The following is a 16,612-nucleotide window of genomic DNA, read 5'->3' as shown; positions in this document are numbered from 1 at the left end:
TTATATGGTCCACCTTTGGTTTTCTTTCCAATTTCGCAGCCAGTTTTGTGGTTGTTTTGGTCTGGATTTGTGATTTCATCTGTGAGGGCGCTCCCATTACCAATGCAGACCTGCACCTGTTCTGTAATTTTAGAAATGCCTGGGGCATTAAGAGGTTAAGTCTTGTCTAAGGGAATGTGTTTGTCATTGGCAGACATGAACCCAGGTCTTCCTGACTCTGAGGCCTGGCTGTCTATCCTAGGGTCAATAGTGCCTCTCAGTGATTTCTAACTGGGAAATTATTTGTTATGAAAGAGTTAGTTCTCTTTTTCATTTTAGTGTGTGTTTTCTCTCCTTACCTCCCGTCATTGGGAAAAAAGTGTAAAAAAGAGAAATAAAACCCTTGTAAGAAATATGCATAGTCAAGTCCTCCCCCCTCAAAAAAGAAATTCCCATGTTGGCCATGTGAAAATGTAGTTCTCATTCTTCAGCTTGAGACCATCCTCATGGGTGCATCAGAGTTGTTTTTTTTTAATTCAGTTTTATTTTCAGTTCTAAATTCTATCTCTCACATCTCCCTCTCCCTGGAGAAAACAAGAAAAAGAAAATCTATTACAAATATGTATAGTCAAATAAAACATATTCTTGCATTAACTTTCTCTCTCTCTTTCTCTCTCTCTCTCGCACAGACACAGACACAGACACAGACACAGACACAGACACACACACACACACACACACACACACATGCGCTTTATTCTGTACTCTGAGTTCATCACTTCTCTATCTAGAGGTGACCGTCATGTTTCATCTCTAGTCCTCTGGAATTGTGGTTGGTCATCGTGTTGATCATAGTTCCTAAGTCTTTCAAAGTTGTAGGTCAATGGTTGATATTGTATAAATTGTTCTACTACTTTTTCTTACTTCACTCCGTATCAGTTCATATAAGATTTCCCAAGATTCTTTGAAGCATTTTCTTTCATCATTTCTTATGGCACAATAGTGTACCATTATACTCACATAACATGATTTGTTTAGCCATTCTCCAATTGATGGGTATCCCCCTAGTTTCCATTTTCCTCCCATTTTTGTTCATATGTATCCTTTTCCTCTTTCTCTGATCTCTTTGGGTTATAGGCCTGGTAGTCATATTGTCAGGTGAAAGGGTATGCAAAGTATAGTGACTTTGGGGGCATCAGTCCAGATTGCTTTTCAGAATGGCTATACCAATTCAAATTTCCACCAACAGTGCATTAATATGCTTGTTTTCCTACAGCTACTCCAACATTGGTAATTTTTTGGGATTTTGATCTTTTTAGCATTTTTGCTAATCAAATGGGTGTGAGATAGGCTTTCAAGAGTTGCTTCATTTGTACATTTCTCTAATTATTATTGATTTTAATATGATTGTTGATACCTTGGATTTCTTCCTTTGAAAATTACTTGTTCATATCCTTTGATCTCTTATTAATCGGGGTGGGTTCTTCTTTCTAACAGAGTTGTTAAGGGAAAATAGTCTGAGTTCTACAGCATTTTAGTAGTCCTTCAAGAATGCCCTTCTGTGATAGAAAGAAACTAGTTTCTCTTTTTTTTAATGTTACTACTCAGAAGCAATGGGAAACCACAGTGAAATAAAAAGCTGATTACACATGGATGTAGCTGTATAAGTGCTAATCAAAATGATACAATGAACTCTTAATTCTTATTTGTCATTCCTTTTAAAGAACTAAAGGCCAGATTGGATGAACTTCATAAGTAGACTAGCATGTTCTCATAATGCCTAGTCAGTCATTAGACAGAGTTGTTAGGGGAGTCAAATTGCTGCTTCTTTGCCTTTTGAAAAAAAACCAAGTACTATGTGCTGAGTCAGAGGCCATAAGTCAGAAATCTAAAGGGCTTTGGAATGGATTCAAGTGGATTTATGTACTATGTTGTGGTATAGAACCATAATAGAAAGGACTCAAATAGTGCTTTTAATGGTCAAAATCACAGGAATTAGAGGAATGAATAGAGAAGAGAAGGGGAAAGGCCCTGTTTATTTGAATCTTCACTCCTAAACATAGAAATAATACAACAGATTCTAAGAATCTGCTACACCCAGAGTATCCATATTATTTCACACATACCTCCATATTTTCCAAGTGGAAATTCTATGCCTTCTCTTTTCCCAGACCCTAAAAAAACTGGCTTAGTAGAGCTGATATTGCAGGTAGAAGTTGGACAACTGACTGAGCTGCAGAAGGACATGCTTGTGAGGCAGCTGGCAGTGCTGCTGAATGTACCAGACTCTGATATCAAGATACAGAAGATCCAAGCTCATTCTGATATCAGGTATGAAGTGGCATGCCTAAGGGAGGCACCTGTGCAGGGTGCCTGGCCAAGTTCCCATACTGCCCAAGTGGTGGCCCATTAAGAAGCTCCACAGAGATTTCTTTAGGGCAGGGATTCTTAACCTTTTTTGTATCATCTGGCCATCGAGTTCTACGCTCTCATTTTGAAGATGGAGGACACTGAACCCCAGGGAAGTGAAGGGACTTGTCTGAAGTCACATGGTAAGTAACGGAGCCAGGATTTGAATTCAGATCCTCTGGTGTCAAATCCAAAGTTCTTTCTATGTATAAAATGTTGTGCTAGCTGTTGGGGATACAAAAATGAAAAATGGTATAATCCCTACCCTCTATTTGTATATAATCTGGTGGTGGCATGAAAAGGAATATAGACCAACAAGCAGGACAAAGGGCATAACATGGAAGGGGAAATTATTTTCAACATAATAGATTTCGTGGAGAAGCTTGGCTTTGAGAAGAAGAAGAATATTTCAGTAAGTGGAAATGTAGGAGAAGTGTGGTTGGTCTAGGTATGGGGTAAAACCTGAGTGAATATACAGAGTCTAGTGAACACAGTTTGGAATTGGAATAGCGAGTAGTCCATTTCATTTGGAATGTGGAATTCTTGAAGGAAAATAGTATAAAATAAGGCTAGATTAGGAAGATTAATTTTGAATCTACATGAAAGATGGATTAGCCATATGGAGGGACTCACTAGAGGCATGAAGCCCAGTTATGAAGTTACTATAATAGTGTAGGTGAATGATGATGAAGGCTTAAGCCGGGATTGTGGCAATGTGATCAGCAATTAAGGAAATAGGTATGAAAGACAATATGTAGAGAGAGCTGACAAAATTTGGCACCTGATGAGATATGTGCAATGAAGAGGAGAGGGAAAAGTGAAAGGTTATTGTGGAATGTGGATCCTGGGTGAGACTGGAAGCAAAGATACATTTAATAAAGCCAACAGAAGGGACAGGTTCTATTGGGAAAATTATGAGTCAACTCATTCAGACTCCAAACCACCTTTGAAATTAATTTTAGGTAAGATAATCTCCCTTCTGGCTCTAGATTATGTGACTCAAAATGTTATAGAAATTTGGATTATTACTGTGTCATTTTTCTTACTTGTTTTGATGTAGTTTCAATAGAAATGATCCCCAAACAAGTCATTCTTCTGCTTTTATGTTTAATCTCCTGTAGACTTGCAAAGATGGCTAAAAAACCTGCCTTTTATAGTTGAATAAAAGCATTAGGATGTAAGTTCATCTTCTTTAGGCTCATTAAAAGGCATCTCTGGTACAATTCTAGAAGCAAACAGAGAGCAAGGATAATAGGTACTTTATCCTGTTAATGTATGATTTTAAAAGCTCTCATTTATTTTAAAACACCTTTCTGCATTTTAAAATCTTTTTGTTTCTTATAACTTGGAGATTATGAATATTTGACATGACGACATCTATTTAAAATGTTGTTCTTCAGTTTTTATATATGAGCATTTTATCTGGGAGGATATAGGTACTAGTTTGGCCAGTGGTAATGATCCAGTTCCTTTAGTTTATTGGTTCAGTTTTCTAGTATATTTTGAGGTTTAAATTTGTAGTTTGGGGATTTGTCACCTATCAACTCATGAAAGAGAATGACCTTTTTGCTGCATAATTCTGTCCACTAAGTCATGTCTATCTAGCTATACAGTAGATGCTAAAGTTTTGCACATGCAACTATAATAAATGAAAACCCTGAGAGATGGAGTTTCTAATAATTCAGATTATTAATTAGGCTAGCTGGCAATTAATAAATTGATGGTTATTGATTTTTCTTGGTAACTAAAGATACCCAATGGAGACTCTGAAAGCCTTAAATAAACTTTCTGAAAGAAAATTCCCTTGACAAGTGAAAATCAACCTTGATTGGTGGACATTTAATGAGGAGGTAGACCAGAAGCCTTCAACTTCTCCTATGGCTAGATTGTGAGACTCAGCAACCTCCAGCAATCTGGACAAGGGAATCCATCTCCACCCAGACCACTGTGGTTGATTTTCTCCTTCATGAGCTGGGTCACCCTAAACTCTAATGGAAGGGTACAAGGACAGAGGCTCCTTTCCCCAGGGTAAGGACTCTCTCAGACTGGATTCTATTTATACTGTAAACACAAGTTAGTTCTCCTAGTTGGGTGGGGTCCTGTCCAAGATTGAAGAGCATGTTCCTTGAGGGCTAAGAGTAACCTCATCAATCACTCAAGTCCTTCAAAGACTGACTTCAGCCACAGCTGGGCCTTAATGAGGAAATAAGAGAAAAAAACCTGGATCCCAATTTAGTAATTTGTTAATAATAATATAAGTAATAGTATAAAGTAATAGTATAATATTAATTATAATATATAGACTATACTATATAATACTATAATGTTACTAATAATAGTATAAAAATAATTTCTTTTACAACACTGTGTTGTACGTTTCAAAGTTTCTTTGCATTATCTACATGGATTACTAATTCTAGACACCTTAAGGATAACCCTCCTATAATATGTGGTGGCAGTGACCTGCTACTGAATGGCCATCAAAAATTCATCTACTGCCACAAAAAACTGCATTTCTTAGTCAGTTTCTTTATTGACGTATTTTTGGCTGAGTTCATGTGAAGGGCCTTTTGATTCTACTCTAGGTTCTATATAAAGGCAAAACTTTTCAACATATAATTTTTCATTACACAAATTAAATTATTTCTTATGTTAATCCATGAGTAATTTTTTCATTGTAATTTTCAGTGACATTTCTCTAGGCTTATTATTTTTGTTATTATTATTTCTATTCACGTTGAGGATCATCTCAGAGATGCTCTTCTACATCTTCCACATCCTGAATTTTCCATACATATAAATGTTGTTACCTCTTTAAATGACAAAACTTTAAAAAAATTTTGGCCCTACTAAATAAAATGGTTAAAATGATCATTGTAACACTTCCATTTTTAAAAGTTTTATTGATATATTTTGCTTTTATATTGGAAACATTTACAGATACTCCCATTTTGTTATAGGTTTCTTGGAACAAATACTATAGAAACATCCTTAGAGCCCATCCTCCTTTTCCCTCCCACTCAGTTCTCTCCAAAAGTTCTATACTGTATATAATTCTTCTCTCTGCTGCTTATTGTTATTCCCTCTTCTTTTTCCTAATCTGTCTTTTGGCTGTCACTACTTGCTACTTCTATCAAGTTCTCTCCTCCATTCTGACCCATAGACCTATATATATATATATATATATATATATATATATATATGCATATATATATGTATGTATGTATATATATATGTATGTGATATGATTGTGCATGTATAACCTATATCACATTGCTTGCTTTCTTTGGAAGTGGTGGGGAGGGAGGGAGAAAAATTTGGAACTCAAAATTTTACAAAAATAATTGTTGAAAACTATCTTTATGTGTAATTGGGGGAAAAGTCAAAATACTATTAAGGAAAAAATGTCATGACTAACCATATTAGAATGGTATTTTAAAAAATAATTTCTAGTCTCCCAAGGACTCACTGCAGAATAAAAAAGGTCTATCTCACTCGTTTACTGTTACAAGTATATTGACTTTTTCACATATTGCTCAGAGACCTTTAAAAGTTTCTTCATATTTTTGGACAACATTCTAGATAGCTGAGATTGTTAGATAAATGATTTCCAGACAAAAATGCGAGGCATGTATATATAACCATAAAACATATTCATATAAAAAACATCTGCATTCTGGCACCAAAGAACCCCAATTATTTTTGTCTGTGATTGTTATTTTTATTTTAAAATGAATTTTTATTGATATCTTTTGCTTTTACATCATCTACATTTCCCTTCATTCCTCTTTTTCCCACTCCCAGTGAGGCATCCCTTAAAGCAAAGAATTTTTTTAGAAAGCAAATTAAGAGGGAGAGAAAAAAATGTTCAAAACTGAGAAATATAATGAAGAAATCTGACAAAGTATGCAATGTTTTACATCCATAAGCTCTCCCACTCATTTTCCCATCCCTACCCTTTTGCAGGGGGTGCATTGGTTTTTTCCATATCTCTTGACTTTTTCCATATCTTCTTTGGGGTAAAGATTGTTTTTTGTTATTTTGCAACATTGGTTTTTGATTGTTTTTGTGGTTGCTGCTCCTTCTATTGCCATATCACAGTCATTTGGTATATTATTTTCTAGTCTTTGCTCTCTGTTCATCAGTTCCTGTAAGTTTTTCCATACTTCTCTGTATTATGTAGGCTATTGTTTTTTACATCACAGCAATATTCCTTACATTCATGCACCACAGTTTGTTCAATGAGCATCTGACTTTTGTTTCTGTTTCTTGGTGAATATGGAGCCTTTTTTTTTTTGTCAGTGACTTTCTTGGGATATATCTATATCTGTCTAGGTACGCAGACACCCACATGGTATATATATGTGCATGTAGTTATAACAGTAGAATCTCTTCATTAAGGGATATGGACATTTGCATAATTCCAAACTGGTTATACTAATTCACAGCTCCTCCAACAATGCATTAGTATACTTACCTTTCCACATGTAACTGTTTTAAAATAAAAATGTGTGTCATGGAGGAGGATTCTGGGAAGATGGAAGAATAGGGGAGAAAATTCCAGGCTCTTCAGATTTCCCCAACAAATAAGACACAAAATAGCGCCTCAGGGCAAATGTAGAGTGGTAAAAATAAACAGAAGATGGGGCAAAACCATAGTTCTCCTGGGACAACTGGAGAGGAACAGAAGAAAAATCCCAGGACTGAGGTTTGGTCCCTGTGAAATCTAAATACCTCCAGTCTAGTTCCGCGGAGAGCCCTGGGACTGACTGGATTGGGAGATAGTCTCAGCCCCAGTCACAGCAGTTTTCATCTCCCTGACAGTGTGGGGGGTCTGGCATCTTGAGCAGGGGAAGATTGAGGGAATCTCTGCTGATAAGCAATGCCAGGACCAGCTGTGCTGCCAAGATGCAGCCCTGGGCAAGAAGGAACCAACAGATGCCCAGTCAGTGCCAAAGTAGTGGGGCAGGAACTCCACTGGCTGTGGACACTTACAGAAGGGCAGAGTTCTTGGTTTCAGTTCCAAACTAGAAGGGAGAAGTGAAGAAACACCTGAGGCCAGAGGCACCATCCCCCAACACTGGAGGTGATTACAATAAATCGGTATTAAAAAAAAAAAAAAAGGTACAGACAAAAGAGAAAGAACCCAATCATAGAAAGTTACTATGGGAATAGAAAATACTGAGATTCACCTTTAGAGGAGGATACTGAAGCAGAAAAAGACTCCTACCCCAAAGAATAATGTCTAATGATCACTTGCCCCAAAAGAATACATAGAAGAACTTTAAAAATCAAATCATAGAGATTGAAGAAAAATAGAAAAATCAGAATAATCCAAGAAAAATAAGAAATTTATGAAAAGAAAGTTAGCTAACTGGAAAAGAAGATGCAGAATCTTAAGGAAGAAAACAACTCCTTGAAAATTAGAATTGGGGAAGAGGAAGCCAGCAAAGTTATAAGAGACCAAGAAATAATAAGACAAAATATAAAGAATGAAAAAATAGATGAGAATGTGAAACATCTCATAAGAAAAACAGCTGATTAGGGAACAGATCAAGAAGAGAAAACATAAGAATAATTGGACTACATGAAAGCTATGATCAAAAAAGAATCTTGATACAATAATACAAGAAATAATAAAAGAAAATTGTCCTGAAGCATTAGAATAAGAGGGGAAGGTAGAAATAGAAAAAAATGCACCAATCACCACCTGAAAGAGAACCTATAAGGAAAACCTCCAGGAATATCATAGCTAAATTCCAAAACCCCCAGCTAAATAAAAAATATTATGAACAAGAAAAAAAATTTAAATATGGTAGAGGCACAATTAGAATCACTCACGATCTAGCAATGGCTACACTGAAGCTGTTACACTGAAAGACCACAGGTTTTGAAACACTGTATCAAAGAACTGTGGTTGTGGCCAAAAATATCATATCCAGCAAAGTTAAGCATAATCTTCAACAAAAACCGATGGACATTGAATGAATTGCCAGACTTTCAGGATTTTATTACAAAAGGACCTGAATTTAATAGAAAATTTGACATACAAGATCCAAAAGAAATATAAGGTAAACATGAAAGACTAATTACAAGGGACTCAACAGATTGTTTACTTTTTATACAAGGAGCTGTAAAATGTACGTCTAAGATTATCATTAGTATTTGAGTAGTTTCAAAGAAAGATTGGGGTAGAGTTGAGTAGAATGTGATTCTGAAAAGTAATAATACCTAGGAAAAGGTAAAAAGAATAATTATACAAATGAGGTGGAAGAGGAAAAATTGACATGAAGATGAGGGAGGAGGACTGGTAGTTATGGAAACCTATTCTCATCAGGTATGGCTTAAAGAGGGAACAAAATATATGTCTAGAAGGGTATAAAAGTCTTCTAAATTCAGAAAGAAATTAAAGGCTAAGGGGACAGGGAGGGGCGAGGGATTTTTAAAGGGAACTCTATTCACATCAGATCTGGGTTAAAGAGAAAAACATACATTTAGAAGAAAATACAAGTCTTCTAAATTTATGAAGAAATAAGAAGGTGAAGGAATAGGATGGGGGAGTATAGAAAGTATCTAATAGGAATGGGATAAAGAGGGAACAACATATATATTTAGGATGCTATAAAAGCCTTCTAAATCAGACAAAAACAGGAGGGCAAAAGGAAACGGGTTGGGGAAAGGATAAAGGAGAGATCCTGGTGGGGGGGAGGTTAAGTAATAGGAGGGCAAGGTAGCTGGTAGAAGTAAAGTAGAGGAGTCAGGAGGGATAGGAAATAAGAGATACATAGAGATATAAAATAAAGATCAGGAGTACAATTTATTGGGAAAAAAAGGCAGGTGTAGTAATTATGATTTCAGAGTTAAATTTAATCAAAAGTGAAAAACAGGGAAAATATACTATATGCCAGCGTTATTAATCATTATTGTTTTAGACCATTTAAAATAACTACTAGACACTATAGGGTTGGAATATTGGTGTGCTGTAGAAAATGATGATTTAGTGGTTTTAGCAAAATATAGAGAGATTTGGATTTATGGAGGAAAATGTTATCCACCTTCAGAGAAATAGCACAATTAAGTATAGTATGGTCTTATATGAGTATATGTGTGTATATATATATATATATATGTGTGTGTATGATTGTAGATATCTATATATATAGATGTAAGTATATATGTATGTATATGTATGTGTGTATATCCATGCTTAATTGTAGCCTTTTTGGGGGAGGGGGGAAGGAAGAGGGAAAAAAGAACCAGGTAAAAAATGCACAGCAGAGAATAAAATAAAACTGACAAGGAAGTAAAGAAAAGATGGACAGCTCTGAACACAATGTGTAGTATTTATTATATAGACTTTCTTGAAATGGAAATTTATTCCTTTATATTTTGAATCCTCTCCTGTTCTGCTGTGTACATGGCTGTTTTTTCCTTTTATTTTGCATTTAGATTTGTTTCTTTTTTCTTTTCTTATTTTGTGTTTGTTTAAAATTTTAAAAATTTACAAAAAAATATGCGTAGTATGAATTAAGTACCAAATGATCATTTGCTATGTTCATGTAAAAGCATATAGGTACTGACTGGGAGAGATTAAAGTCTGTAAAACAAAAGTTTTTAAACTCCAACTTTCAAAGTCTATCGATAAATTCAAGGAGAAAGATTACTACTTGTTTGACGGTGAGAATATCCTCCTTGTTTCTTCTACAGCACTGTGGTCATATTCTATGTGCAGAGAGGGCAGCCTCTCAGAGTCATCCAGGCTGTTGAGGTGGCCCGGACTTTGCATGCTCAGCTCTTAAAGGAAAAGGCAGACTTTTTACTTTTTAAAGTCCTGAGAGTTGACACAGAAGGTAGGTCTCCTATGTGAACATTTTTTTTTTCTCCTTGTGGTGTCAGACTTTCCTACCACAGACACTCTTCATTTACACAGGAAGAGGATTAGTGTAAGTAAAAGTTTATAGTGCTAGTCTTAAGATGTTAAACACTGATTTTGCATTAAATTCTCTGGCAGGTTTACTAAACAGCATAACACGTTGAGACAAGACTAAGGTTTGTCAAACCTATATGTCTGAGGGAGGTTGGGATGGAATTTTTATAATGTATCAGTTTTTAAAGCTCCCCCTGCAGAGAATTATCATTGTAAGTTTCATCTTTGAATAGAAAGGACAGTGGCAGATAAAAATTGATATCATTGTCAGGAATTAAGAAGATTACATGTTTATATGTCATTTATACCTTATACCATTAAAGAGTACAATTGTAGTTCACAATTAAAGGTCTTAAACAGTTTAAAATTGACCAGTTTAAAATTAAAAACTTGCATTTTTTAAAAATTATGGGTACCTTCATATGACCCCTTTTTGGCCAAAAAAGAAAATTGATTTAGATTTAGTTTAACTCAATCCAGCAACCATGTATCAAACGCTTATTATATTTGCAGGCATTTACTGTGTATGGAGGAAATAACAAAAATGAAAATGTCTCTGCCTTTAGGGAACTTACCTTCTACTGGCATTACCCTTTATAGTTATCCCTCACACATTGTGGGGAGGTTAGGGGTACAGCACCTATAATCTGGCATTAAAATGTTTTGACCTTTCCTTCGTGCCAGAGAAAAAGTCAGAATTATTATGGTATTAAAAGATAAAATATGTTGATATTATACAATACTATACATATATTTTATGCATTTCTGAGTTTCTAAACTTTTTCTGTTATCTGCTGGCCCCCACATGTTGTACTCAGCTTCTACAAAACTCCCCCCAAATTCCCATTTAATTTCTTATGCTGATCCATAATATATCGAAGCATCAATGGAAAAAGTAGCAATGTGGAAGGGATAACTCTAGACATACTGGCATTTGTATTAATAGATATCCTAACCAACCCCTAGGACAAGTAATTTCCTAGGGTTACCTTGTTCTTTGAATATAATACTTATTTGAAAGTAGCACTTGGTATTGGATGAGCAACAAAGGGCATTGCTAATACAATTTGGATTTGTATAATTTTGATAACACAACTGATTATACAATTTAATTTTTTCCTGACATGCAAAATCCATGTGTGAACTTTTCAGTGGCAATGTATAACAGCCTTTCTTTGTCATTAGCGTGATAGAATATAAACTCCATGAAGGCAAGAGCTATTCCTTTTTTGGCTTTGTATAATCAGCACCTAGTAGAGTGCCTTGCACATAATAAGTGCTTAATAGGTATTTTTTAATTAATTGCTTTCAATTGAGAGAGTTGAGAGTATATCTCCAGCATCACAGGACATATACCAGAAGAATATCAAATCACTGAATATTTAAGGCCACTCTATTAGGATATAAAAAAGTAAAACACGAGACCTTTTGCCCCTGTGGAACTCAAAATCTGTATCTCCTGTGGTAACTATTACCTCTCCCATTTTGTTCCCAGTTTGCCATTTGAAATGTTCTGGGCATGGCCACTGTGACCCCATTACCAAACGCTGCATCTGCTACCAGTTGTGGATGGAAAACTGGATCCAGCGCTACCTCAGTGATGGGGAAAGTAATTGTGGTAAGTTCAGATGAAGCAGCTTTGCAAAGATCCTAGGTTCCTGCTGGGAAATAGTCTTCTGGATTTGCAAATGAACTAATGTCTTTTCCCAGACTAAACTAAACAGAGAAAACAGCCCTGTGAATCCAATCAGTTAGAACTTTCCAACCTACAGTGGTTTGAAAAATACTTCCCAGGCCCTGCTTTGGCTCTGAAACGTAGAACTCTCTTACATCTTGCTATTGCTGCCAGATGTCCTGGCACGGTTTCTTAATTGGCTGTTGTTCCCCAGGGCTTGTGGCACTGGAACTTCAAGTAGAATTTGCTTCTCAGCTCTTAGTGGAAAAACCCAAATGCCCAAGGTCATCAATAACTCTTCTCACTCCACTTCTCCCAAGCTAATTCTGCTTTGGGATTTTCTGGAACCCATCATCTTAGTCTATTATCTCCCATTCTATAACCTTGAAACAAGAAAAATCCCAGAAGGACAATATGAGGTTTTGGGGGCGGGAGTACAGAAGGATAGTCACATTCCTTTGGTTGATCATATCTCTGTCAGCCACGAGGCTTTAACACTGGCCAGGACTTTAATCCTAAGTATGGCCCTGCTATTGAGAGTTAATTAGAGGCAGAAAATGGGCTGAAAAGACTGCACTCCTTCAAGCTGTAGCAGAGTACCTGTCCTGAGCACTGGGTCATTTCTGGCCTTTTAATGAAGTTGGAAGGACATTGGTCAGTAAGTCAGATGACCTGGAATCTAGTCGTGGCTCTGCCATTGATTAGCTGTATGACCCGAGACATATCTCAGCTTCTTCATCTACAAAATGGACATAGTCATGTTCTCTGACTTCTCTATTTATACTACATTCCCCTTCCACAACACCTTCAAACTGGCTTTTTGGGGGGGTTGGGTCGTGAGTAATGGATTGGATTAATGTCCCTTCTAGAGTCCCTTCCAGCGCTGAAATTTTGTGCTTTTGTGAAATGCTAAAGCTTTTCCCCTCCCTCATATCTACTTTGTTGTTATTAGTAGTTTCATTCATGGCTGATTCTTTATGCCCCCATTTGAAGTTTTCTTAGCAAAGATACTGGAGTGGTTTGCCATTTCCTTCTCCAGCTTCTTTTATACATAAGGAAACTGAGACAAACAGGGCTAAGTGACTTGTCCAGGGTCATACAGCTAGTAAGTGTCTGAGGCTAAATTTGAACTCAGGTCTTCCTGACTCCAGGCCCAGTACTCTGTCTATCCACTGTGCCACCTCACTGCCCTCTTATTTGCTAATGGTCAGTTATTTACTTTCGCAGAAAAGATGCCACCACAGATTACTGTTAATTCCATGCAATAACTCCCTTTTGGTTTTATGGGTGACTCATTTAAATAGGTAATTTCAGAAGTGACCCATTGCCCTGATTTAGATTGGCCAGACATGCCAGTCTGACAGACTGATCTCAGTTGGGTTTCGTATTGGGATCAAAATTAAAAAAAGAAGTCAGTCCACACTACCAAACTCAGCCATGAATGTAGTGAAGCTGGCGCTGGCAGAGCAGGCCAGTGGTCCAGGGAGGAAATTAGCTCAAAGTAACATTTAGGATCAGATAAATAGATGGGCATAGTGTTGGAACCAGTTCAAACTAACCCACAGAGCTAATGTTTAATTTTCAGGTGAGCATTTTTTACACCTTAGTAACTAGCAAGATAAAAATCAGTGTCTGATTTATTGCTTTGTTGATTGTCTGCACAAAAGAAGGTGATGCATACAGTGTTATTAAGTAGATTAAACCTAAAAGTGTAACCTGAGGTTTTTTGGAGATCTTATTGTTAAATATTTACCACCGTACCAATGCGCTAGAGTGTACATGATAAAGGAAACAAACCAGCATTTTTCATTTTCAAATTACATTCCTACATAACCCTGTTGAAAGTATTAACACTGTGGAGAGAAAGGTAAATTCATCTCTTGTGCTGTGTAGCCACATCGTGTTTTAAGGCTTTTTTCTTCCCCTATATAGTTCCTTTATGCCTGGAGCTTACTCCATACACAGATGGGGGAAGGAATGTGAATCAGGAAGATTCTGATCTATTGAGTGACTCAGTGTTAAGCCCACCTTGCCAGCCAGGTGGATGTATGACAGGAATGTTTTTCTTTCAGTTAGACCCAATGGTTTCTTTAGGACTGGGATGGGGAACCTGTGGCCTTTCACTGTGAAGTTTAGATTTAGTCAAAGGGCTGCATGTAAGGACATAGACGGTCACATGTGGCCTCAAGGCCGCAGGTTCCCCACCCCTACTTTAAGACCTCAAGGACTTCATAAATGTTTCCAGACAAGGTAACTTTTGAATTTCTTATGGTTTTTGAGCACATGCTCTTTGTGAGACACATGGTTGTATATAACTTATCAGCAGAGGCACAGATCTGCTGGGATCATGGCTGAATTTGAGTAATTTTGGAGTCCTCTCTTCTGCTTGGCATATGGAGAGAGCAGCTTTGATATTCGTTGTGTGACTTTCTGTTCTCCTCAGACTTGCATCTCACCTCGTTGGTAGTCCTGTGTCAGGCAGGTGGGTGAAATCAATAGCATAAATAGGCTTGTACAGCCTTAAAAATATTATTAATTAATTAGTTAATTAATATTTATTTAGTGTGAAATAGCATGCCTCAAGTGGTTCTGCAAAGTGCAAAAACCTTTTGGTTTTCTTGTTTTCTAGAATGGAGTATTTTCTACGTGACTCTGCTGGCTCTTACTCTGATGATGACAATGGCAGGTTTCACTTGGCTCTGCATCTGCTGCTGCAAAAGGTACATACCTAGTCAGCACATTCATTTTTTAATAAAAGACATATTGTATGTGAGATCATAGCCTTAGCGTCTTCTACTTGAGACTTGTAAACTGCTAAGCTGCTTGACACAGGAGACATGATAAACTACTTCCTTGAGGTGACTTAACAAATTAAACCCCACCCCCCAATAAAACTACCTTTCAAAAGCCTCATGTCTTAGAAGAGGCGAGGTAAGTTACTCTAAGTCAGCCATTTTTAATCTGGGGTCCACGAAATTGTGTTTTTAAAAACATTTTGATAACTATTTCAATATAATTGGTTTCCTTTGTGTGGTTTAAAAAACATTATTCTGAGAAGAGGTCCATAGGCTTCCATAGGATCCATAACACAAAAAAGGATAAGAACCTTTGTTCTAGATCAAATTCTATTTTCTCTTATTTTTTTGCCCCCCAATCCTCCCATTTCATCTTGGTACTCTTTAGGGCTTTGCTAACTAAGACATTCTTTATAGTAAGGTATTAGAAATCATTATGGGTTGAAGATTTTGATTATTTTATTGCATCTGATAAAAATATGGTTTATCTTTACTCTTTTTAATAAAGCTAAAGTTTTAAGAGATCATCTAAGCAAGGAAAAATTGTGCTTAATGTTTTTACCTTGTGTCCTGTTCTCTGGAGCTGCCCCTTGGGAAGCTCCTGAGGTTGTCATGACAGCAGGTTAATTTCAGAATTCTTTGTTATGCCTATTGTGAGGAGACTGAACCATCACTGGGTGACTCTGAAAGGCCCTGAGAACAGAAAGCATGAGGTATTTCTCCACAGGAGACAGCATAAGTTCTTGTGCCAGACACATGTGGCCGATATGAAGGGCTTTACCTTTAAGAAATTTTTTTTTTTGAAATTATGCTGCTACAAAAGTGGCAGCACAACCAGTGTGGTGCCAGTCCATATCATACCAGTAAACAATTTTGATATAGATTATGACTAGGCTCTGACACTTTCTGAAAGGAGAAGCTGGACTGAGAAGATCAGAACGACAGTCACTCAGCCAAAGGTCAAGTGTTCCCTGAACTGGATCCCACAAACACCTGCTGAGATGGTTGCCATGATATGGATTGCTCTGAAAATGCTCCGGCTCTATGTTATACAAGTTGATGAGAAAATGATGAAGTTAGTGTTCTGTTTCTACCGTAGAAAGCAACATGATGTGAAAGTGCTCTTTATTCCTGTTTAGCATACATTTAGCATGGTTTTGTTGTAGTGTGTTTGAAAAATAATTCCCCAAAACATGAGAAGAACCACATGGGGCAATTTAGTTGGTGTGTATGTTTGAGAAAAGAATGGCTGGTGTCCATTAAACCTGTTGATTACCCATATTTCCTTTCTTAGAACTGTCTTCCCAATTCCTTACTGTTCATTCATTATCTCAATGAGCACTTATTAGACATATTATGTATGAGCTAAGTTCTGGAGCTGAAAAATTGAAAAACTTAGAGCCCTCCCATCAGGGACCTTATAATCTAGTAGATTTGCAAATCATTATAATAGACATCAGAATATGTTTTTAAAACACAGAGTATATACATACTCTATTGAGAGCAGAGACCTGATCTTAATTTTGTATATCCCTCAATGTCTAGCACAGTAGATAAATGATGAATGGTGGGTGAGTGAATGGATTGACAAAATGCTATTTAATTCAATAAATTGAATTTAGTAAGAATTTATTTAAGCACCTACTTGGTACAAGGCATTGGCTCTACAAAGTCCTACTCTCTAAGTGTATTTTTTTATATCTAGGGCTACAGGGGATGTAACATTTATTGAAAAAAATAAGTATAATACAAGGAAGGGTGTGGTGGAGTCAAAGGAGAGATCCAGACAAGATGCTCTAGGAATATTTGAGGAATCAGAGACTATTT

At 36.6% G+C, this 16,612-nt stretch overlaps 1 protein-coding gene and 1 long non-coding RNA gene across 4 annotated transcripts in view; one reads left to right on the top strand and one right to left on the bottom strand.

The window, feature by feature from the left end:
- The window catches only part of KIAA0319 (KIAA0319 ortholog), a 143,186-nt gene that overhangs the window by 115,312 nt on the left and 11,262 nt on the right, over nt 1-16,612 (top strand). For all 3 annotated transcript variants that reach the window (XM_072603969.1, XM_072603970.1, XM_072603971.1), the window contains 4 exons: nt 2,151-2,310; nt 10,096-10,238; nt 11,811-11,933; nt 14,620-14,710. In XM_072603969.1, coding sequence (XP_072460070.1) covers nt 2,151-2,310; nt 10,096-10,238; nt 11,811-11,933; nt 14,620-14,710 — 517 coding nt within the window. The remainder of the gene's footprint in view (nt 1-2,150; nt 2,311-10,095; nt 10,239-11,810; nt 11,934-14,619; nt 14,711-16,612) is intronic.
- LOC140500908 (uncharacterized) lies at nt 230-15,416 on the bottom strand. The gene is made up of 3 exons (XR_011965971.1): nt 15,348-15,416; nt 3,435-3,613; nt 230-563 (listed from the first exon to the last, which is right to left on the bottom strand). It is a non-coding gene; the product is annotated as an uncharacterized lncRNA (long non-coding RNA).

The sequence above is a fragment of the Notamacropus eugenii genome, chromosome 4 (genome assembly GCF_028372415.1).
Source record: "Notamacropus eugenii isolate mMacEug1 chromosome 4, mMacEug1.pri_v2, whole genome shotgun sequence".
NCBI classification, from domain to species: domain Eukaryota; kingdom Metazoa; phylum Chordata; class Mammalia; order Diprotodontia; family Macropodidae; genus Notamacropus; species Notamacropus eugenii.
Note: the sequence above shows the minus strand (reverse complement) of the source record. Positions and strands in the feature narration are given on the sequence as shown.